The sequence below is a fragment of the Nymphaea colorata genome, chromosome 5, assembly GCF_008831285.2.
Source record: "Nymphaea colorata isolate Beijing-Zhang1983 chromosome 5, ASM883128v2, whole genome shotgun sequence".
Lineage (NCBI taxonomy): Eukaryota > Viridiplantae > Streptophyta > Magnoliopsida > Nymphaeales > Nymphaeaceae > Nymphaea > Nymphaea colorata.
The window spans coordinates 18,681,023-18,703,700 of record NC_045142.1 but is presented as its reverse complement, the minus strand read 5'-3'; the positions used below and the strand labels follow the sequence as shown (position 1 = coordinate 18,703,700).

Below are 22,678 nucleotides of genomic sequence, written 5' to 3'. Positions count from 1 at the left end.
CTTACGGTACAGAGCATAGTCCCCCACCAGTTCGAAGAGAGACGTGCCTCCAACGTTTCCCAAGTCTGCCGGTTTGATTTATGTGGTGCTATTAGATCACATATTAAAGCATTTTAACCCAACGGTTGGAGAAATCCATTCTATCGAACCTATAGCTGGTTAGTGAGGAAGAAGAGCTCAAAGTATAAGGCTTGATTGAAAAATCAGAGGAACCACTTGTAGAGTATCTCCTACTTTGAGGATATTCATAAAGCTGAATATTTAGGGAAGTTGTCCTTTTCATCGGTCACTTCAGGAGACGTTTCTCAGGCACTTGAAGACATAGAAGATCCTATTGAAGAAAGATGAGTCTCCTTATCCACAAAAGAGCATTGCTGAGACATTACCCTCGTCGGGCACCTGAAATCTAGCCGATCATAATTGTTTGAGCCAGGTCTGTACAGTTTCAATCTAGTGCCGCATGGATCCATCTCTGGCAAGGTTGGATCTCTGAGGCAATTTGCCTTTCTGGGTGTCTCTCATCAGGATTTCAAATATGAGGGGTGTCAATTAGCGACTGGGATACATCATTCATTGAATAAGCAAGGCTATAATAACAGTTCAAACTCTGACCTAAGCCACCCTACCGAAAGTTTTGGGACAGATTCATGGAACTCTGTGTTAGTGTTCCTGTCGCATCTGACATAACTACGAACATAAACACAACTGAATAATGCATGGTAGATATACAATTTTTGTGTAATTCTACGTATGTGTTATGTATAATCACAGAGGATATTATCTGAAATTTATAGGTGGTGTTACATTTGTGGAAATTTGATTATGAGGGACCATTTACATAAGATATGAGTGTAGACTATGAACTAAAAACAGAAAAATGGATCTGTACATAGACAATTGTAACACCACCGAAGTTGTGCCAGAAATGCCATCTGCGGTGGCAAACATTTTAATATGGTCTATACTGGTGGAATATTTGAGAATGAGAATCCCTTGTAACCCTTGTATGCGTAGTATGCAATCCTTGTGTAATAAAACCCAGGAAGAAAAAGAGCTGATCCTAATCCCGCAAAGAAGATACCTGCATTGGAAAGCACAACCCACTCAGAATCAGAAGAAAAAGTTCAGTGAAAATATGGTTTACAAATAACTTCAAAATGAAGTATCCCACAAGAAACGAAAACCCTTCAGTTGATAACATGAATAAACTCCAATGTAGAACTGGAAGCAACCATATTACTGCTGTGATAAGACTAAAACGTTACCTGTGCTAACCTGTTGAATAATATGATTAGAACATGGAAATTTGTAAAAAAAACGTAATTAAATGTTTCTTTGTCTATTTAAATAGGGCTCCTATGCTAATAACATAGTTCACTTAAAATCTGATGGGTTTTGTTTGTCATAGCCTGAACTTGACCACAAGACATTGACTAGCCAATGTCAAAAGCAACGCCTGAAGGCATAGACAACATCTTATATGCCTTTGACAGGTTTAATGCTCCAATATGCCACAATAGCAAAAGAAAAAATATTTTTGTCAGTATAACCGGAACAAGCTTGCTACAATAGGAAGGTGCAGTTCAGATTCAAATAAAGGGAAAACACAATTTTTCTTTACCGTTTACCAGTGAGAAGGAGAGATTGAAGGTCAAAAGACATGCCTAGCTAGCCAATGCTTGGCGCTTTAACAATTTCCGCTGGATACTACAGCAAATGAGCTTGCTTCCATGCTATTTTGTTTAATTGCTTACTGAAGTATAAACATTCAACCAAAAAAAAAAAAGTCTTTGGAGAATACAATAAAACAACCATCCAATGTACCCAGGTTCTTAATAATAAAGCGAGCCATTGTAAGCTCATAGTTGTTGCTGTCATAAGCACATAAACTTCATATACTTTGGCTGCCATATATTGTAAACAGCTTTCAATTTAAATTATAAAGACAACATATTAATTTCCAGGGTTCACACATAAACAATGCAACCCTGTGAAAAATATGACCAACTATTCTCAGGCACCGAGTATCATCAAAGGAAAAAAAGAAAGTATGGAATCTTTAAAGATTGTGAGACCATGATCTGGAACACATTACACCATGCTAAAATGGCTTCTGGATACAATGCAAACTTTGAATCTTATTGTAGTTTTGAGTAAGGCTCTTGAAGTAGCGTTCCATGATACCATATTAATATCAATAACTTGTTAACAGCAGACATTAAGCTTTGTAAAATAAAAAGCTAAAAATGACAGGACTCTTAACTTGAAGAGGCCGACAGGAATATGGATAACATGTTTTAAACTTCTAAGGACTCAAACGTGACTTAGACACAGAAAGAGAGGGTATGTAAAAAGACCGACAAGACTGTCAGTAGACAGGGGTGGAAAAATGAGGTTCAACACCATTTACCAGTATATATGCATGTCTCAAAATATTATTTGTTTTGAGTCTTTGACTATCTTAGCGTCCAAGACCAGATGGTTCCAAGCAAGAGCAGCCTGGCATTCTTTTTTTCTGACAATCTTTTCTCATTATTTTTCACTTTAGAAGAACATTGATGAACACTTAAATGGAGATCTTCTTTCTAGATATCTTCCAATTTTACAAAGAGTATCATGGAAGATATATAGAAAAAACACAACCTTAATTTGGAAATTTTCTTGCTAGATATGTTCCGAATTCTAAAAGACTATTATGGAAGATTTCATTTCATAGTTGAGGTGGAAGCTATTGTGCCAAGCTTGAACAACAAGAAAATGATAAGAAAAAACTGAAAGGAGACCGCCACCATCAACAAAAACAACAACGCCTTTCACCACCAAAATCCATATTAAAGCAGACTTCATCATCTCCATCCCTCGCAAACATGCACTTATAAGGAGCATCACAAATAGAACATGTGCGCCATTCATGAACTAACCAGTTAGAAAAGATTGAATTAGTTTTCCGGGCAAAAAGGTCAGGAAGAGGTTGATTAAAAGTTTAAACAGTAAATTAAATTATAACGGCAGTACGGCGTACATGAACTTTTTCCAATAATTCCAATTAACTTGCAAATATTTTTACATGACTGCATTAAAGAGGAAGAAGAAACATTATATCCCGACCCACAGAGTTGATCGATATGTAAACGATTTCTATGCGTATTATTTTCAGAATCATGATTACAGAATTTACATTCCTGCGTCAGCAAGCACTTGAAAATTTTGATTGCATGATTTCACTATAACGACAGCGATAAAGTCCACGAGGGCTCTAGATAAAAAACAAGCCAATTTGAGAGATAGAGCCCATAACTCGATCTGCAGTAGATACACTCTGCAATGTTGAATCAACAAAAATAATATAAAGCAGCCAACACAGAACAGAGCGAATTTTATTTCCACAGAAGATCACTGGAGTACCAGCGGTATTACAACTAAGGAAGGAAGGAAGAATCCAAAGACTTGTCAAATGAAACAACAACACGTAAAATTCATCCAGTCAACCGAATGAACAACCCTTCAATAGGCAAATAGGATTCGAAATTAAGGAAATGTCAGAAGGGGACAAGGAGAAGGAGATCACCATGAATTCTATCGCCGCCGATCTTGTTAGAGGCCATGTAGAGACCGAAGGCGATCGATAGGGTCCCAAAGACAAGGAGGGCAATGGCAAGGGAGACCTCCCTTACAGGGGAACGATTCTGGACGGCGCCGGACGGTTCCAACGCGTCCTCGTCTGATATGGAGAACGCGTGATCGACGTAAGCCATTGAAGCAGTTCTGCGAATGAGAGAGACCAGGGCCTAAGGGAAGGTACTTTTGCACCGGGAGAGAGAGAGAGAGAGAGGAGAAGGAAGAAGCAGCTGTTGTTTTCTCGTGACTCCGTGACAAAGTTTTTTCCTCGGACAAATCGTGAAGAAAGAGATTTTTAAATATATAAAACAAAAATAGAATTTCTCGCTTAGACCTATTGCTTATTTGATACCCAATTCGCGAAGTAAAGAATTTGAATTTAATAAATAAAGGTGAGCTTATATTTTTTTTTAATATTCCCTTTCATCTATCAACGGATTCAACGCACATGTTTATAGTTTTGACCAACGTTTTTTTATCAAATTAATTAAATTGCAGTTCAAATTTTTTTTGACAGTTTTATGAAAAGTCAAGCATTTGTTAGAAAAATATAAAAGAACCGCTTATTTGAATAATAATCAAAGCTAGGGCTATAAAATGAAAGGCTGCCGCACAAAGGAACCCCAAAACAAAAGGGCACAACAAACCATGAAAACGAGGAGCCTAAACGGTTCGTTTTAAAAGTTGAGAGAAAAACTTGATATTTCAAGAAACAGCCGCTGTACCTTGAGGCCGAAGATCTGTTGACCAAGAAAAAGTCAAAGACGGCAGGAAGTCGCTTTCTAGGCCTTCAGGCAGCAACATGGGAACCGGACCCTCAATACAGACCAAAAAAAAAAGGAGAAATTGAGGGAGGGATTTTTTTTTACTATTGCGATTGAGTGGGTGTTACTCCACTACATAACTGTCAACTGTAGGGTCATGACACATCAAAGATGTACGATACTTCACCTTAATCTGTGACGCTATTTAAGACCTTGTAGGCAAGAGGAGTAGGAGCCCCTTCAAACTGACGTGAATCTTATACTTGCGAATTTCACAAATAATTTTACAAAAATTGGCCGTAAGCATGTCAATCAAATTAAATTTTGAAAATTGATATTGAATGCGTCAGTTTTTTGTAATTCAAAATAGGATACTAAGGGAATTAACAAACAACCATGTATTATGGATAAGAAATTATAAGAATAAAAGAAGAAACAAGAGAAAAGTCATGTTTGACTCCGAATCTAAAATCCAATTTCACAATCTGAATATGCTTTTTACATTCATATTTGCTCATTTTCAAAATGTAAGAGCGTTGAGTATAGATAATTTGTTTAAAACTAAATCTGACCCAAATCTCAACTTCAATCGTGTCAGATATTTATGCATATTCAAATCCAATCCAATGTCATTTTTGAATCCAAATCTGATCTGATTTTTTAGTTGGATATTAATTTTTTTTTTACATATCTGATTTTTTTCAGAATGGTATAATTGGATATCCAATACAAGTCGGATATATTGACAGCCCTAGAGGGGATGAATAACTTGACACGGTGACACCTCAAGTTATTCAATTAAAAAAAAAAAAAGTGCTTTGGTCTTATTACCCAAACACACAAACTGCTTTGTCAAAGCCGATAGGAAAACAAATTTGTCATGGAAGCACAACGACGAAGATGTGCATAGTGACACCTAATTTGCATGGGTATCTACATCTTCTAGTGAGTATGCTATTATGGTATATCACTGATTACTTTCTCCGCGTATGGATTTGTTCCCAATGGGTTTTCATGGGACAAAAAAGCCACTTGTATGGCATAGTTGAATGTGCAAGGAAAGCTGCAAACTCATGATGATTGAGATGGTGGGATTTTCAACTTCCTAATAGGTGTGAACTTTGTTACAATTTTGGTATTGCCCATGCATGAAACAAACTACATACTAAGTGTTGGCTAGAAGGCATTCACTTGTTAGAGATGTTGTAAGGGGGACACCAGCTTGTTTCTTTTCTAAAGGCAACTGATTGCCATCGAAAACTTGGCTTCCTGAAACATGGTTGTTTGTATGAATAGCAATGAACAATGCCATTTGCACAGCGCTCAACAGATCACAACTTTATCTAGGTGAGGGATTTGTGACGTTACTTCCATTGTAATTTGGCGTCATCTTTTGAGACATAACATTGCCCATCACACATGTAACTACTATTGTTGTACATCTTGCCTCCCAACTCCGTCTTAGTGGCTAGTAATGTAATTAGTAATGTTTTTTTCTCATAATAAATTTCTCTCTACCCCTCTCTCATATACATACATATATATATATATATACATATATATATATATATACATATATTATGTCCTGAATGTTAAAAATTAAAAAATATATCATTAAAGAACAACACTATATTAGTATTAGCACAGTTATCGTAAAATGTTGGTTTATTGTATCTTTGGTGATGATTTATCATCCTTTATGGTTTTTTTAAATTTTAACTATCCAGCAACTATCCAACACACAACAGCATTAACTTTTCCATGTTGGTTGATGACCAAGTAAGGCTGCAATAAAAACTTGGGTGACATCAGGAAACTCCTGCAACTAAAAATTTGCACTGGGGCACAATCGCACGAAGTTTGATAACAGCCAGCAGGAGGAGATTGACTTAAACTGTGTAAGACACATCAAATCTGCCGCTGATTCAATTACAATGGAGTACAACCCTACAAAGACTCATACCCGACCACTCCCATAAATATAATTAGGATCTAGAAATGGCGTCTAAATAATCAATTTAAAAGCTAAACTAACACACAATCTGCGAACCTCTCACGCGGTGCAATAAAACATCTGGTCGAAAGCTCCAAATCCAGGAGAACAATAGGCAAGGAATCTAGCTAGTCGCACCTTATCGAGTCAAATGTCATTGCTGAAGCCTCTGCAAAAGCTTTTCTGCCATGATTTTTTGTTGTGTTCCACTCAGTTGCTCCGAGTTCATGATTGCATTAGTTACGAGGACAACTGTTGATGGTGAGGATGCATTAACCTGCAGAAGAGGATTACAAGACAGAATCAAGATTACCAATGTTTGGTAACAGCTAGTAAACAGATCCAGAGACCCTCTTGGCAAAAAAGTAACACGACAAAACCTTTAACCATTGCTAATAATTTCTTTTACAAAAATAAGATGCAAAACAGTTAACATAATCTCTATTTCAAGGTAGGAGTTTTTAATTTCCCTTCTCATGTGTTTTTTCCCTTGCCTGTATTCCTTTCTTTAATTCGCTTTGCTACCCTTTTTCTCTTCCCCTTTCCTCATTTCTTCCTTTCCTTTATAAAGGTCGAAAAGATGAGAATTTTTGTATGATTCGGCAGATGAAAATTGACCCGTACAGTACCCCTCAAACTATGTCTCAGCATGCAAATGTCCACTAGTTCCCTTGCTTTTTTCCTTATTTCTTCCTTACTCTGCCTCTTCCTTCCTTCCCATGTTATCCCTTGTTTGTTCTTTCTTCCTCTCTTATGCACACCGTTGTGTTGCTGCTCCACCCTCTGTTATGCTGTTTTGCTGCTTGTGTTGACTGTATTGGTCATGGGTTCCAAGTCCTTGCAAACACTGGTTACATTATTTTTCTCCTTAGACAGATCAAGGCCATCTACTTAAAAAAAAAAAGAATCATTATGTCGTCTTTTTTGCAAAAGAAATACCTTCAAAAGTCAAAATTACTACTAGAACATTCTATTTGATCTAGTTTCTTTTAATCTAACCAGGTGAAACATTTCTGTTATTTTTCTTTAAAAGCAAATCAACTACATATAAATAAAGGATTTTAGAAGGAAAATATCACAATACTATCGGGACGTTTTCCCAATAAAAGTCAGCTTCTCCCCCCCAGCAATAGAATCATTATATTTTCAAAATATCACCAGATTAAAAAGAGTCAACTCCTGAGCCAGATAAAAACATACCCAGACACGTCCATTCAAACCAACAGCTATCTCGAAGGAGAGCTTCTTCCCAAGGGCCTCAAGGATTGGACAAGTTGGCTTGCTCAGCAGCCTGACACAAAACAGATGTAACTGCAGCTAACCTTGATGGCCGTTATTTTTTATTGCACATGAAAAAAGAACAGTATCAATGCCACTCACAGACGTGCCAAGCCTGTTGATGTCTCAAACATATAACCATCCTTTAGAGCTCCAAATTCTGCAGCTTTTCCACTTTCTGCAATTATGAAGCAACTTAGTGAAATTCGCAGAGGGAGATAAAGAACTCTTAGAGCCCATTATCCAAAATCTATGTCAGCCACTTGAAACACTTCGGTTGATGCAAGAAAGATGCACGTAACACTTTCCAGTGTGCTTAAATTAAAAGCTTGACACACTATTCAGACTGCACAATTGCAAGAAACTTTTTCCTACCATTTTAAATATTAAAAGGGAAAAATCCTAAACTCAGGCCGTTTAACATGAGAAAACAGATTGAACATAGAATCACATCTCAAATGCAAACAGATTGCCAGTTTCTGTTATTTTTAGCAGGTTACATTTGTTGCCCCAACCCAAAATGAAACCCATACTGAACCATGCGACTAACTGGCATTGCTAAGATATTAAGACAAAAGGGTTTGCATGATAATATTATAACCATTCCTGAGTGTCAAAGAGCAAGAGAATGTAAGGCTTTTTTATGTAACAAACTTTTTCTTTCTAATTGTTTTTCTGAAGTAAATAATCAGTAAATTCTTCAAGTTGATGGACACCCTATGTGTCACTGCGTTAAAAATTGAAATATTGCAGTAACTGCACAAAAGTTAAGGAGTATAATGAGATTATTCGCATAATGAAATAAAACAGAACATGAATTCAAAATTTTCATGATAATAATTTCAGTCATTCAAAAGTTGGTATACTCGAGAATGAGCCGTTTATCTAATATACTTGTTCAATCTTGTCTGCATTTAACCATTGCCACAATGGAGAACAAAAAGAAAAAATATATATAATTGAATTCCTAAAATCACATGGTTACTTAATGGTAAACTGGTCCTTTTTCTTCCAGGAAAATAAGAATTGGAAGGCCTTTCCTGAACAAATAATGTGTACCCAAAATCATCTAAAAACAGAAAATCATTTCTCGTGCCTTCAGTGATGATACTGAATCAACTAACCAGAAATAAATATTCAAGCAATCAAATTTGTCCTATAAAAGTATGAATCATGTTGTGTTGTCACATGTAAAATCATCAAATGATATTTACTATTTTCAAGTAAAATGCATAGCATGCTTAAAAAGTCTTACAAACCAAATCCAATTTTGCTTGTCCTGGAGCATAGCTATCACAGACTCATAGTTACAGACAACAATGCAAAATATCAACTTTGTTCTAGGGAATTAGCTTTGAGAAATTACCTATTATAGCTGATACAACCTGACATAGGACAACAAGTATCAGCCAATAGGGCAATCATTCAAGCTTTTTGTATGAGATGGAAACAGATAATCATAACATTGTTCCTCAGTCCTCAAGTACCTCGATCTGCATTAGGATAGGGAAGGAGGTAGAAAGGTTGACTTAGGTTGTTCTCACGTAATTTTTTATGCAACAATTACACATTTTTCACATAAATTAAGAAAGAAAACCATGTGTAAATCGTGTATAAGGCTGCTATAGAATACTTGGGTTTGCTTCTTTTTAACTCCAACTTATACACTTATAGTATAAGTCTCACACCATGAGTGACGGCCATGATACTTGTAAGATTTATTGCACACCACACAGCAAAGGTCTACCCCGACTCCTTTTGTTCTTGCAAAAAGGAGTTCATCATTTTAATCAATTAAATGCAGCTAATATCGGATAGTCCTCTCTTTTATCTCTTCAGATATGCATGCACACATGGCTTCAAAATCATGTTTCACAAATTGATATTTTGCTAACAATTGACTCATTAATTGAGTCACAAAAACAATCTTTTAATACATGGAAACAAGACATTCATGACCTTTAATTTTTGAGGTCCTTAAAATGCCTACTTACTCGTTCCAATTACATGATCCAAAAGCAACTTCCTATCAAAGAATTACATAGGTTACCTTCATAAGGTCCAACAACAAATAATCATAAAAAATGGCAAAAAACAAACAAGATAACAATTATCCACATTGTCCTATCAACAGCAAATTCAATTATGCAAGAGATATCAAATCATGTAAATCTTTATACAGTTACCGTCAGTGCAGGAGAGCTCAGGATTGATGCCACTATTAGCTTTGACCACCCGGAGATAAAGCAATGTACCTATCTACATTGTAAAATTGGATCAATTAAAGAAATCCAAAACAACCATTATGCTGGTACATTTTCAAAGATAGCCACCATTAGTTTTAAACAGGCAAACAGCAAAGACAGTCAAATGGTCTCCAGAAATGCTCGATTCAGCTTCAAGCTTATCCATTATGAACCAAAACAGCACAGAAACTATCTGAATGTCCACCCAAAGAACCAAAAGGTTCATCATCAACATAACTGAAGCAAATGTAACATGTTGGATAGGCAAATGCAGACTGTACTATAAATAGACCCAAGAAAATTTTGGCTCCTAAATATGATGTCATCTAGATATGGATATGAACCTGGGATGCAACGTGCCTGCTGAACATACAAATGGTCATTTTTTTGAAATGTTGGTACAGGACTATGAGATATAGCCTTTTCAATCTATATCATTTTGCCTTGTACTAAGTCTGCTTTAGTCTTTCCAAGCATAACAAGCCAGGGTTGTGGCATAGTTGACTCGATCAGTGTAATCATCTTCTTATTGAGAAACTAGTTTCAAGAGGCGATCCACTAAAGGGGGAAGAAGGATTGTTGCCTCTTTGAGCTTTATTTAAACCTCTACTCCTCCCCACCCAACCGAAAGAAAAAAAAAAGGAAAAAACAAAATAGGGCTTAATCAATGTTGATCAAGCCTAGATTTGCACACAAAAGTGTGTGGGGTGTGCGGACCACACCTGAGACCAATTTGTTGGGCCAAAGCCGAAACCCAGCCTGTATGCATGCCTAGCTGCATCAACAAAGGCATGACAGCTCTTTAGCCAAGTCAAAATGAATAGATCAACAGCCTTTATTTTCATCAGACGTAGTTTATGGGCTGTGACAATTATTGAAGATTACGGAAAATCTTCTATGAAGCACTATCACAGATATCATGAGATTTTTGAAAACCTCATGACATTTATGAGAAAAACAAGTAAAAGAATATCATGAAAACCTCATAAGATTTTAAAAATCTCAGTAAAATGAATATCACACGATTTTATCGCAAAATTTTTGCGATTTTCTCACAATTTTTTGACGATTTTTAGATTTTAATTAGTTTATCATTTATTTTATTTTTTTAATTTTTAAGATTTTTTATTAATTTATCATTTATTTTATTTTTTAATTTTTAAGATTTTTTATTTGTTTAAAGTTTACCATTACCCAAAATTTTTCTAAGAAAAACAACTTTGCCGAAAAATACCCAAGAAAAACCTTGCCTATATTTTTCTGAGTACGACAATCAAGACAGTGCTATTAAGTATTAAGAACACCCTGGATTTGTTAAAGACTAAAAGTAGCATTTCATACTGTAGATCCCCTTCCAGTTTCCAGTACTTGCATTTCGTCTTGGAAGTTTTCGGAAAACAAAAACACACCTGGATTTGTGCATTTAATCGAAATTAAACTTCAATAAAATTAAACCTAGGTTATCATCACTAAGCTTAGTTTGGTTGGAGTTGTAAATTACTAAAATACCCTCCGCAAAATTAAATTTTATGTCACACTTTGCCTTAGCCATTTTAACTATGCCCAATAACATTAGCACATGTTTAACTATTAGTCTTTATTAATATCGAAGTTCTAAATTAGTTAGGTGATTTTTTTCTGTTTTATTGATGCTAGAAATTTACCCAAGAGAAATTTAAGTGAGGCATATTTTTCATGTCATTTTATTGGCGGGTAAAACAGTACATTTTCACTGATTTAACAACTGACTTGACAGAAAAAAGCTTATGAATCTCTTTGATTAACCATGGGAAAACTTAAGTGTGTTTTTAGCAACATAAAAAAGGTGCACTTTTTGTTATCCCCAAATGTTTAGGCCTACGCTTGACAATTTACCAAATCTTTGTACATCTAAAGAACTAGTTGAAGTTTGAAGCTTCTCAGCAACCAATTAACTACTGGGCTCAAGGACCAGATTATGCTGAGAGATGCATCAACTTATCCAATTAATAAAACTATTCATCTTCAACTTGAAGGTCTTGAATCCGATAGCCAGATAGGCAGCACTTGTGATGTCAATGCTCAATAAGATTCTTACAAGGACAGAACAAGATTTCTCTTTTAATGAAATGAAAGAGAAACTTAACAGTTTGAACATCAGCTGAAATCAAGAACCATAATACCAAGCCAACGTCAATTTTCTCCTACCACTGATTCCATTAAAGAAAATGAGATGCAAGTAGACATGATTTTCCAGTGCTGCAAGCCAATGCCTCATATAGCACTTAGTGTAGAATCTGTAGACCATTTTCCACAACGTGTGGCCAATGTTGTATTACTTCATAAAGATCACTTATTTCAATAGAATCCGCCACAATTTAGCAATCAAAAAAGTTGAACTCCAGTAGGAAGTCATGACTGAACATAGAGAAAGGAATATGAAAGGCTGACAGAGGGAAAAAACCAAGACCTAGAAATCTTGATAAGCAATACAATCAAAGCAGCTGCATGTAAACTATACAACTTACAGAAAGCAAGAAAAATTGTAAGGTTCTTTCAACATAATAACAAGGCCCTCATTGTAATCCTTACCTCAAACTTTGGTATATTTCTCCTCGTTCCACCTTCAAATGCAAGTACAGGGAGGAAGGCAACAGTTGGCCCTTTTATATCCACCCAAAAGTTCTGCTCGGAAAATAATGAAAAGACCACACTATTAAGCTCAGAACACAAGGATAAAGAATGATAAAGTTAAAAATTAATAAAGAGCCACAATTCCACAGAAAGATAAGTAACCACATGAGTCCATGAGCATCTACATGAATGGAGAAAAAGGAAGAAAGAATATAAGCTAATCAATCTTAGATTACTTTGCTAGTTGAATTTTGAAACATGCATAGGTGAATAACTTTCTTTGTGAAAAACTGCACATATGATTGACAAATTATGAACACTCCAAATCATTACAAAATCAAATCTTTGGAAAAGTGATATTCTTACCAGAGGCAACTCATTTCAATAAGATTCAAAACTAACGAAAGAAATGTATAATTAAAAGTATCAACAAAATATTCAGGCACATTTAAATTCTATAAAATCAAAGGATAAGATTAAAGCCATATTTGTCAAAACATAAGGATGTTAGGAACTTGGAACAATAAAAGGACAACAAAAATTAGAACTATACAATATCAAATATTGACATCTATTCAGAACCAAGTATGCCCAGAAACACCATAAGCTCCAAGAAAAAGAAATCAAATGAATGGAAAACAAGGCACCTAGATTAAGTGCCTTGAAGAAGGTTCCAGGAAAACAGAACATGCAGAGAAGTACACAAAGTATGAGTTGATAAATGAGGAGGTTCCTTTACATTTTGTAAGTATGGTAAGGTGATGCATGAAATATGAAATTCACATTATAGATACAGTCTAGACACGATACCAAGTAATAATGAGCTCAGCAAATTAGAAACAATAACAAAGCATTGCAAACCCTTGCAAATGTTGAGCAGATACCATGTTACTATCAAATCAGATAAAGCCAGATGAGATACATCCACAATGCTTACATCTGATTTACAATCAACAACAATGCCAAGAACTGTGTCGCCAACAGATGGTAAATACTGCAAAGACAGATACAGGGTCAGGTTCTGCAGTGACAATAATTACAAGAATAAAGGCATTACTATCAACATAACAAGGAGACAACTACACAAATACCTTGCAATGGTGAGGCAACTCCCACAGAAGTAATTTATAACATGTTAACTGTTAAGTTCTTAGACGAACAGGAAACCATGGCGTAAAGGAAAGTCGAAAAGATTCTAGAAAAATTATCTTCTCATGTTCTATCATGACATTAACTACAACACTAAAGGCATTATTATCAACATAACAGGGAGAAAAATACATAAATGATGCTTCCCCTGCAATCATAAGACGTAACTGACAGCTCCCACAGAAGCAACTTGTAACATGCTAAGTTATTAGATAGGAAGGAAACCGTGAAATAAAGGAAGGTCAAACAGGTTCCAGAAAATGGACAAGTCTCAGGTAGCAAGTTGTATAATATTTACAAGTAATCATGTATGCCAAATGCTTAGGGCTCAGATGGACCAGAGCTACACATTAGAAACATCAGAGGCACACCTTATTTCCTAAATGATCATACAGCTCATAAGACATATAAAATAGGCTGAAATCAGCCAATTTTCAACAATACTTACCCTCTTTTGGGAGCTCTCTACCCAGTATTTATTTGGTTTGGAAAACCTAAGTCTTCCAGCAGCTGTCACAGAGATTGTATCGCAATCCTGAAATCAAGATGTAAACAATGCATGAAGGTTCAAGTCACAAAAGGATAAAAAAATAAGGTGACTTTGAGGGAATAAAGGAGATAAATGCATATAAGATAAACACTTGGTTGGAAAAGTAAACAAACATAAGAAAACAGCAACAAAGAAAGTTCCAAAGACGTCAATTAATTGGCTATAGAAAATGATTATCTACATAGAGCACACCAAAAGGCTTAAGCCATATGCTCATAGCATCATATGATACTTTTTCTAAACTAATCACTTAAAAGAGAACAGTGAAGCAATAAAGAACTATAAATCTCCAGTTGTATTCTACATACACTTGAAAATAAAAAAGTTAATCTAAACAAGCTTCAAAGATATGAATTTATATGAACATTTAGCAACAAAATTATCTTGTTCAACTCTTTCATGAAGCCCAACTGACATAAGATGGAAATTCGATGCAGATAGCAGGCAAGAAGAAGGAAGTGATAAACGATGTAATAATACAATGATAGGCCCTCGAGCTGAGCCTATGCCTTGAGGACTCCGTCTATTATACGCCCTTCACTACGGGACCTGAGCTTTACAATAACTTGCCCTGGTGAACCATACATATGCATCCCATGCACGGTAACATCATATCGCAAATCAAACAAACAAAGCTGTATGAAAAACATCAATGACCCAACTCAGGATCTTTAGTTGTTACCATCTATAAGAAATCTTAAATATATTTAGTGCACTGCCACAGGAAGTGCGTAGTAGAACAAGGTAAGACGAGTAACCTCAACCATGGTAACTAGATAAACAACCAAAAAACTGAATACAACAAAGCTAATACACTTACTTCAGTATAGTGTGTAGCTATCATATTATGATAAGGAACAAAAGTAACTAAAGCTTTTTGTCACCAACTATGTCAAGAGTGCATATGCAAAGCGCTTCTGCCGTATTTATTTTATTCCAAAAGAACTTGGGTGCAGGTGAAGCAAGGGCAGATGCGTGTGCTTGTATCTCCCCAAAAGCCTGCTCTATTTTATAAGCATACCAGCAACTCCCAATTTCCGCAATTAAGGAATTAAAGGGGAAAAGCAATAGCATGCAACCATCGAAATGGTACAAGAGGAATGTTAGATTTGTTTAACCTGCCGAAGGCCTCTTCCAAGTTTCAATGTCTGGTTTACCATCTTCGACAAATCAAGAACCACATCTCCAGGTGCCTGAACAAACCAAAAAGGTTAATGAAATATTTCTAGAAAGAAACACTCTCCAACAATCAGGAAACAAAACAGGGAAGGAGAAGACGACTAACAACAAGTTCATCAACCAAGGGTGAGATGTTTGAGGATTCTTCCTTCACCATTCTTTTATGGCCTCTCTGAGTGATTCTGAAACAGTGGCGCCTACAAGATTAATGGGTGGAGCTACAGATAATTTGGGGATGCCAAGAGACTCCAAGTTGTGTCCAAAAGCTTGTTGAAAAGCAACTGTTTGCACCTAGCAAAGGACTGCAGCAATAGACAGCCAAAAGCACCAGGCAATTTTCAGTTACTGGAAACTTAGAACTTAGAAGGCTTAGGTGTTGCCCCATTAGAAGAAACACGGAAAAGCGAAAGAGAGCAGAGAGAGGAGCAAGTATCATTATCAACTTCTAAAATCATAGAAAAAATACATGCTTCTCAAGAATGATTCAAGTGAATCAATGGAGGACATAAGAAATGCAAAATTACACCAGTGAAGTAACTGAATACATGAACACAGTTATTACGAAAGCAAAGCAACTAAGAATTGCAACAAATGAACAAATCAAGCATGAAATTTAAAAACATAAAGAACATACCACACTATCCATAATACACAAACTCAGAGACTAAATATAGCTTAAATATGCACTTCAACGGTTTAACCATATATTAACTGTTTGATTGTACTTGCAGCTATATATTTCTAATTTTCTATACGGTCATAAATATCATTTTGGAGTTTTAAAGAGATTTTTCTCAGGTATAATACTGCGAGATTGAAAAAAAGGGAGGGGACTGGCAAAATACAGTAAAGTTTTTAAAATTAAAAAATCCTAAAAATTAGGGGAAAATAAAATAAACGACCGCATTAGTAATTAAAAACTAAAAAGAACAATATAAGTAGTATTACATAACAATAATATATAATAAAATAAATAACCCTATGAAGTTATGATTAATGAACTACGGGAAAGCAGCCAACATATATAAAAATATAAGTTTATAATTTATACTTTATAACCCTTATGCAAAACCGAATTAAAAAGCCAGGCAAAACGTCAAGCAAGAAGCAGCGTCAATAAGCGGACAACATGTTTCGCTAATTTTTCCTATCAAAATCAAAAAATGGCGAAAGTACCTGTTATGATATAACAAGGAGCGAGAAAGGCTGACAGAACCGCCGGTGGTGTAGAAATGCAGCAGAGAAGTAAGAGAAAGTGAAGAGGTTCCACAAATCTGTCGAGTAGTTCAGCAGAAGCAAAATCCCCAGATACGTCGAGCTTATTAGTTTTCCCAAAACCCTAGAAAGCTCCTCCTCCCCAAACGTGAGGAAAAATTAAGCCCAAGTCCAACGAACTCGACTTCAGGCGGAGAAAGCGACCTTCTTTTTAACATTTTTTCCCGTTTTGCCGTTTTAATCTTCAAATATTATTTTACGTGATGCCACGGAACACAAACAATTTGGACCCATAAAAGGCGCCAAAAAAACGTGTTTTTACCTTATTTTTATTTTCATATTTTAAAAAAGACGCGATTTTTTTTATATAAAAAACACGTTTTTTGTACACTATACATCCGTCGTATAAAGCCTGGGCACCGGGCCGGGTACCCGGCCCCACTTGGGCCCGGGCTCAGGTCTTGAAAAATCCTTAACGAGCCAGATTTTATCGAGTTCGGCTCGACCCGATACTTAACGGGTCGAGTCCGAGCTTGATCAAACGTTCGACGACGGCCCGACAAGCCCGTAATTAAAAAAAAAACTTCTTTTTTTGCCCTTTTACTTATGTTAGGGTTTCAGATTTCCACTTCGTTTCAATGTGTTTTTCATACTTTCCTTTCATTCTTCTCCCCCATAACCGATGTCATGACTTCGCTCACGAGTCCTGCCCGTTGCCCATCACCCACCGCTCTACGACTGCCGTCATCCCCACACCATCACCACCATCCCCATGTTCTTTCCTTCCCTCTTTCTCTCACTCACCTGGTATTGGGCTGCCACATCTTTTCTATTCTTAAGATCTCATGGGGGACGACTTATGACGAGTGCTTCATCTGACTTTCTCCTCTATCTCCCAACATTCTAGCAACAAGAAAAGGGAAAAAGAAACAAGAAAAGGAAAGCAACACAGAGTTGGGGGGAGAGAGAGAGGCCTGTCTCTCTTCCTTCTTTTTTATTTATGTCAAATTAGAGCATAATGGCTGTGAGTCTCACTCCTTTTGTTGCCTATCTTGCACAACAACTTTGCATAATCGCATTACAAAGATTGAAGAGGGAACATATGATCAACGAGAATGGAGTGTTCCCTTCCAAAAGACAATGAAAAATAAAAGAGGAAAGAACAACTGAAAAAAGAAGGGAAAGCTTGAAAAGTGGAGACCCTACAGCCTGCAGGAGGCCAAACCCAACCCAGGCAGATAATCGGGCCTGGCCGCGCCGGGCTTCGGGCACAATCTCAAGCCCGAGACCCGATACTTCATCGTCCCGGCCATAAACGGGCCCGGTCTTGGGCTGGCCCGATAACGTTAACGGGCTTAACTTTTGTCAAGATGCCCAGCCTTAATTCACATATAATGAAAAAATAAGTATTACTTTGCACTTTTCGTTTTTATCGTCCAGATGTTCATACTGCACTTTGGAAAGCATTGAAATCCTAAAGCCATCCGAGTGTCTGATTTCTGGTACCTGATGCATTCCATCCAAGTTTTAGTTTTGGCCTGCCCTCTCACACACGGAGCCCTATGGCCTTTCACACATGTATGTAGAAACGCCTCAACATTCAAGAAAGCCGCCACGTTCTCTTAATTGAAAAATTGTTAACACTGTGAAAACAAATTTCTGGCTCTACCCTTCAAATCAACGTCATCTTGAAACTAGTTTCAGGGGTGTTATGTTGTCGCATCGCATGTATGATACATACATTACAGGGCTGCATCATCCATATAGGCCTCCTGGAAATTTTAGGGGACTTTTTTGGGCATAACAGATTAATCTTGCAATGAAGAAAGAAGCTTTTAACTTTTATTTTTTTGGTGAACTTATTTTTCTAGTGAAATACATACTATTTGCATTTTCTATTGTAATGAGGCGTTTGGTGGTTTGGCACTTTGATTCATTCAAGAAGGAAATTTTCAGGATCATAACTCCCCTTCAAACTGGAATAGAATCAAAATTTCAGCTTTTAGTTTCCTGATTTTAGAAACAAAACACTCTGATTGTTTAATAATTCCTTTTCTTTGAAGAAAATGAGCAGATTGATTTAACATTCCATGATTCTGGAAATATCAAATGCCCCTTAAATTTGTATTCTTTTTCTAAGATATTGGATTCACGTATGCTCTCAAGTGCAAAAGTGATTATCAACTAACACTTGTTTGTAATGTCTGCAAGAAAAATATTTGCCATCATCTAATAGGGCGCATGATAATCAAAGCTTCGTACGCCTCTAGAGATCTAGTAAAAGTTGTCAATGTTGTAAAAAGGCAAGAAGCGAGGTGAGGCATTAGTTGAAGCATAAGATGGTCAACTTTGCCAACTATATATATATATATATATATATATATATATATTATGAAAATTGGAAAAAAAAAACTAAAATGTACAACTCAAACTTACAAGCAACCAACGGCAATCTTGAAAGCTTAATAACAAAAGAAACCAAGCACAGTATTCTAATCCGAGCAAATAAAGCAAATGGTTGATCCTTAGTGCACAATTCCAATTTCAAAGAAGCAAGAACACAATGACAAACTTGGAACTTAAATAACATGAAAAGACAACAAATACAACATCAACAATGAAGGAAACACCCAACAATTTCATGGGTTGGTAATGGCAGTGCTTGATTCTCAAGAAGCAGGACCTAAAATTGAAATTATTTGGACAACTATTTTCAAAGACTTTTTTTTTTTGTCCTCACTATATGCTCCTCAAATGATGGATAACTGTTTTCTAACAGGGTATTGGACTCTGGATTTATGTTACATAGGTATTGCCTGTATGTGTAAGGATACTGGTGTGTTTGTGTGTATGTGTGCGTGAGAGAGAGAGAGAGAGATTGGTAAATACCAGACCACTTGGGTAGGGATAAAAATCATACCTTTTAGGTATGTATTAAAAGTTATTTTAAACAAAGCGTGAACCTCCTAATGTGTTTATAAACACTAATTTAATGTAAATCATGTTTCAATTCAAGTTACTTTTGTAACAAAAAAAAGTGACATTTCTATTATTAAAAAATTGATGTTCTAAGAGTCATTCATTCCTTTTATTATTAAAAAAATGTTATTACTTATTAGCGTCAAAAAATTGACCAACTTAACATATGTTTCTCACCAAATTACTCTTAAGATCATATCTATAAAGTTAGATTGTAAAAGAAATATCGTAGTAGTTAATTTTAATGAATCATGCTTTTGTCTCTTACTTAAGTGGTTTGGTTTTTACCAACTTCTCTCTCTCTCTCTCTCTCTCTCTCTTTGCGGATTGTTTTTGTATTTAGGGGGCCTCTTGTCCTCAAATTTTGTTATATATTCTCATTTTATCGGCTCTCTCTCTCTCTCTCTCTATATATATATATATATATATATATATATATATATCATCTCTTCATCTATAGATAGATGAGAAAATTACTAAAGAAAGGTAGTGTTTCTAAGAAAGATATCATTGCCAAAACAATGATTATATTGGTTAAGATAGTTAAAATTAACTAATTATTAAGATAAATTGAAATAAGAAATAATTAATTTTGTTAAGCACATGTCTTTCAAGAATCCCTGCTATTACTACATCTATGTTTTTACCAACCACAGCTGCCCAACCACTAAGTTTGTCTCGTATCAATTATCAGATCCACTTATTGAAAGGAAGAAAAAAAAAAAATCTCATTTGAAACTGATGTACGTCTTCCGGGAGGATCAAGCTCACGGCGGAGTGGCAGAGTTGGACTTGATTTCGGATCCTCCCAGCATTTATTTGTAGTGATGCTTATGGTGAAAATATATTGGAAAGTTCATAAAATACAAGCTCTCTCTCTCTCAAACTTGAAAACTGTTGATGTCATATCAGACCCGCCCACGCCCCATCTTTGGAATGTCATTGGATCTCAAGCCCATAGTGTAAAAGGGATTTGGAAACTGTGCTTCCAAAATCCATTATAAACAAACAGTGGATTTATAGATATCAATATATTAGTTTTGGATCGGTTACATGTTTGAAAAAAACCGATATGAAAAATAATTTAATATCCCATTCAAAAATCGGGTTGGATACAAAACAAATGACATATGATCAGATTCAGATATGAATTTAAATCAGCTTCAGTTTTAAATAAATATCTTATATCCAAGCAATCGGCCAGTTCAAAATTTGGTTTTGGATTCAGTTATGGATATAAAAATTGGACTGGGATTGGATTTGGATTCAGATATGATTTTTTTTATTTGTATTCGTATCCGAATTCGAATCTGGATTTCTGAATATCCAAAAAATAAATATGATTAAGGATATATCCAATTCGAATCTGATCCGTTGAGATTACTAAGTGGATCTCCCTTGCAACTGTCTATAAATCTTACAAGTGCCCTACAAATTGATATTTAAAGCCCCTAATCTGATACTAAACGCTAGAAAATAACCCTGTTACAACTTTAGGTATAACGTTTTCAAACCCAGTTCAGATCCACTTGCGGTTGACCTTCTAATACTAAATCTGGATAGAATAGGCATCAGATCTGACTCCTACATGTAGTTTGGTCGGATCCGTGTTAGATACTAGACTTATACTTGGATGTAGCCAATAACTGCATATCAGATCAAATCCAATTGCTATTCAGACCTTTTTTTTTTTTTTTACTGGTCCAACTAAATGGATCTGGATTCACGCCTGCAATCAGACAAAACCGACCCTCGGTCATACGAGGAAGGCTCGTTTTCTGAAATTAACTTTGTCATTTCCTCTTACAGCAATTACTTCTGTGTCATTTACTCCTCAGTTGAAGCTTATTTGCAAAAATAGATTAGTTTTCACCAGTTGTCGCAAAATCTTTAGTACAATTCGATAAATTTAACAAGACTAAGGCAGCTTTTTGTAACTACGTTCAGGAAAAGTATCTCAAGAATAATTGGCAAGTAATCAATATGTAACGAAGCATTACTGATATACTTTCAACTATTATCATAAATATCGTTCTCGGGATTTTAACGCAAGACTTTTAGTGGCAAATTTTTTTTTTTTGAAAATCTCAAGAAAACTTAGAAAATTTTAAAAAATAAAAAAGTTATGTACAAATAAATGAGAAACTGATAAGAAAACGTTAATAAAACTATATAACAGTGAAAAAGATGTTTTAACGATAATAAAAATGATGAAAATAATTTAACTTAAGTTTATATTTGGGTCCATGATAATATCAATGCTAAAAAGATAGAAAATTGAAAAAACTGGGAAAATTCACAAAATATATACATGTTAAATGTTACAAGATCTAATAAAATCTCGAGACACCATGAGTTACCATATGAAATTGACTCCTTGTCTGAAAATACACGCAGCCAACAACTTTCACATTTGGTGCAGTTTTTCTGCTCATTGTCAAGAACAGGTTTGCACACAAATAATAATTTAAGCAAGTTAACCAAAAAATCTGCTTTTTTCTAGGAACCTGTTTCCATGAAAGCCGCTCAAGAATATGACATTGTTACTTTTGTAAACAAGCAGGAAACCTATGAAGGGTAATTTCGAAAAACCATTTTTCATCTAAACAACAAAGTGATTCCCCATGATATAGGAAACCTGTTTGCTTTATATGGGAAAAATATCTACCATCCAACTATTTTCTCATGCACTTTCCTGTGGAATGATTATTTGGAAAAAAAGTTCAAACATTAAGGTTTTGCTGGATAACTGAAGGAGAAGAACCAGCTGATACTAGGTGAAGGCCATTGCCGAGGGTTGGAAGAAAATAAGATTCCTTAGGCAATGGCTGAGGGTTTTACATTGGGTTTCTGCAGAAACCCTCGGCCATTGCCGAGGGTGAAAGAGAGGGAATAGAGAGAGCAGCGGAAACTCATCTATACCGACCACGATGCCCGTGCTCCTGTGTAGCATGAGAAAGAGAGAGAGAGAGATCCATGCGGACCATAAAAGGGCCATCAAACATGCCATGGTTGCTGACCTCAGATCTCAGAACGAAGGAATCAAACATAACCCTAGATACAAATTTGTTTTACAGTCATCAGACAGAAGATA

The 22,678-nt window shown here is 35.7% G+C and overlaps 2 protein-coding genes across 3 annotated transcripts; both read right to left on the bottom strand.

Moving 5' to 3' along the window:
* Positions 1-720: 720 nt before the first annotated feature.
* Positions 721-3,902, bottom strand: LOC116254473 (uncharacterized). Its single transcript, XM_031629874.2, has 2 exons — positions 3,569-3,902; positions 721-1,081 (listed from the first exon to the last, which is right to left on the bottom strand). Exons 1-2 carry the CDS (start codon positions 3,753-3,755, stop codon positions 960-962), a joined length of 309 nt encoding a protein of 102 aa, XP_031485734.1. The 5' UTR covers positions 3,756-3,902; the 3' UTR covers positions 721-959.
* On the bottom strand, positions 942-16,809 carry LOC116254472 (uncharacterized). 2 transcript variants are annotated; one of them, XM_031629873.2, is made up of 11 exons: positions 16,567-16,809; positions 15,497-15,692; positions 15,330-15,404; positions 14,110-14,196; positions 13,450-13,506; positions 12,471-12,563; positions 9,840-9,912; positions 7,756-7,831; positions 7,576-7,666; positions 6,514-6,652; positions 942-1,081 (listed from the first exon to the last, which is right to left on the bottom strand). In XM_031629873.2, exons 2-10 carry the CDS (start codon positions 15,545-15,547, stop codon positions 6,530-6,532), a joined length of 726 nt encoding a protein of 241 aa, XP_031485733.1. In that variant the 5' UTR covers positions 15,548-15,692; positions 16,567-16,809; the 3' UTR covers positions 942-1,081; positions 6,514-6,529. The 2 variants fall into 2 exon arrangements, with proteins under 2 accessions (XP_031485733.1, XP_031485731.1); XM_031629871.2 differs by lacking the exon at positions 942-1,081 and having other exon boundaries at positions 6,186-6,652.
* Positions 16,810-22,678: the final 5,869 nt, after the last annotated feature.

Bases quoted from the DNA above. Each gene is read 5' to 3' on its own strand.
- LOC116254473 (XM_031629874.2), bottom strand. From the start codon at position 3,755: ATGGCTTACGTCGATCACGCGTTCTCCATATCAGACGAGGACGCGTTG. The intron at 1,082-3,568 runs GTGATCTCCTTC...TTTCCAATGCAG, and splicing joins CGGCGGCGATAGAATTCATG to GTATCTTCTTTGCGGGATTA.
- LOC116254472 (XM_031629873.2), bottom strand. From the start codon at position 15,547: ATGGTGAAGGAAGAATCCTCAAACATCTCACCCTTGGTTGATGAACTT. The intron at 13,507-14,109 runs GTAAGTATTGTT...CTGTCTTTGCAG, and splicing joins TAGAGAGCTCCCAAAAGAGG to TATTTACCATCTGTTGGCGA. The intron at 6,653-7,575 runs GTATGTTTTTAT...CCTCTTCTGCAG, and splicing joins GTTTGAATGGACGTGTCTGG to GTTAATGCATCCTCACCATC.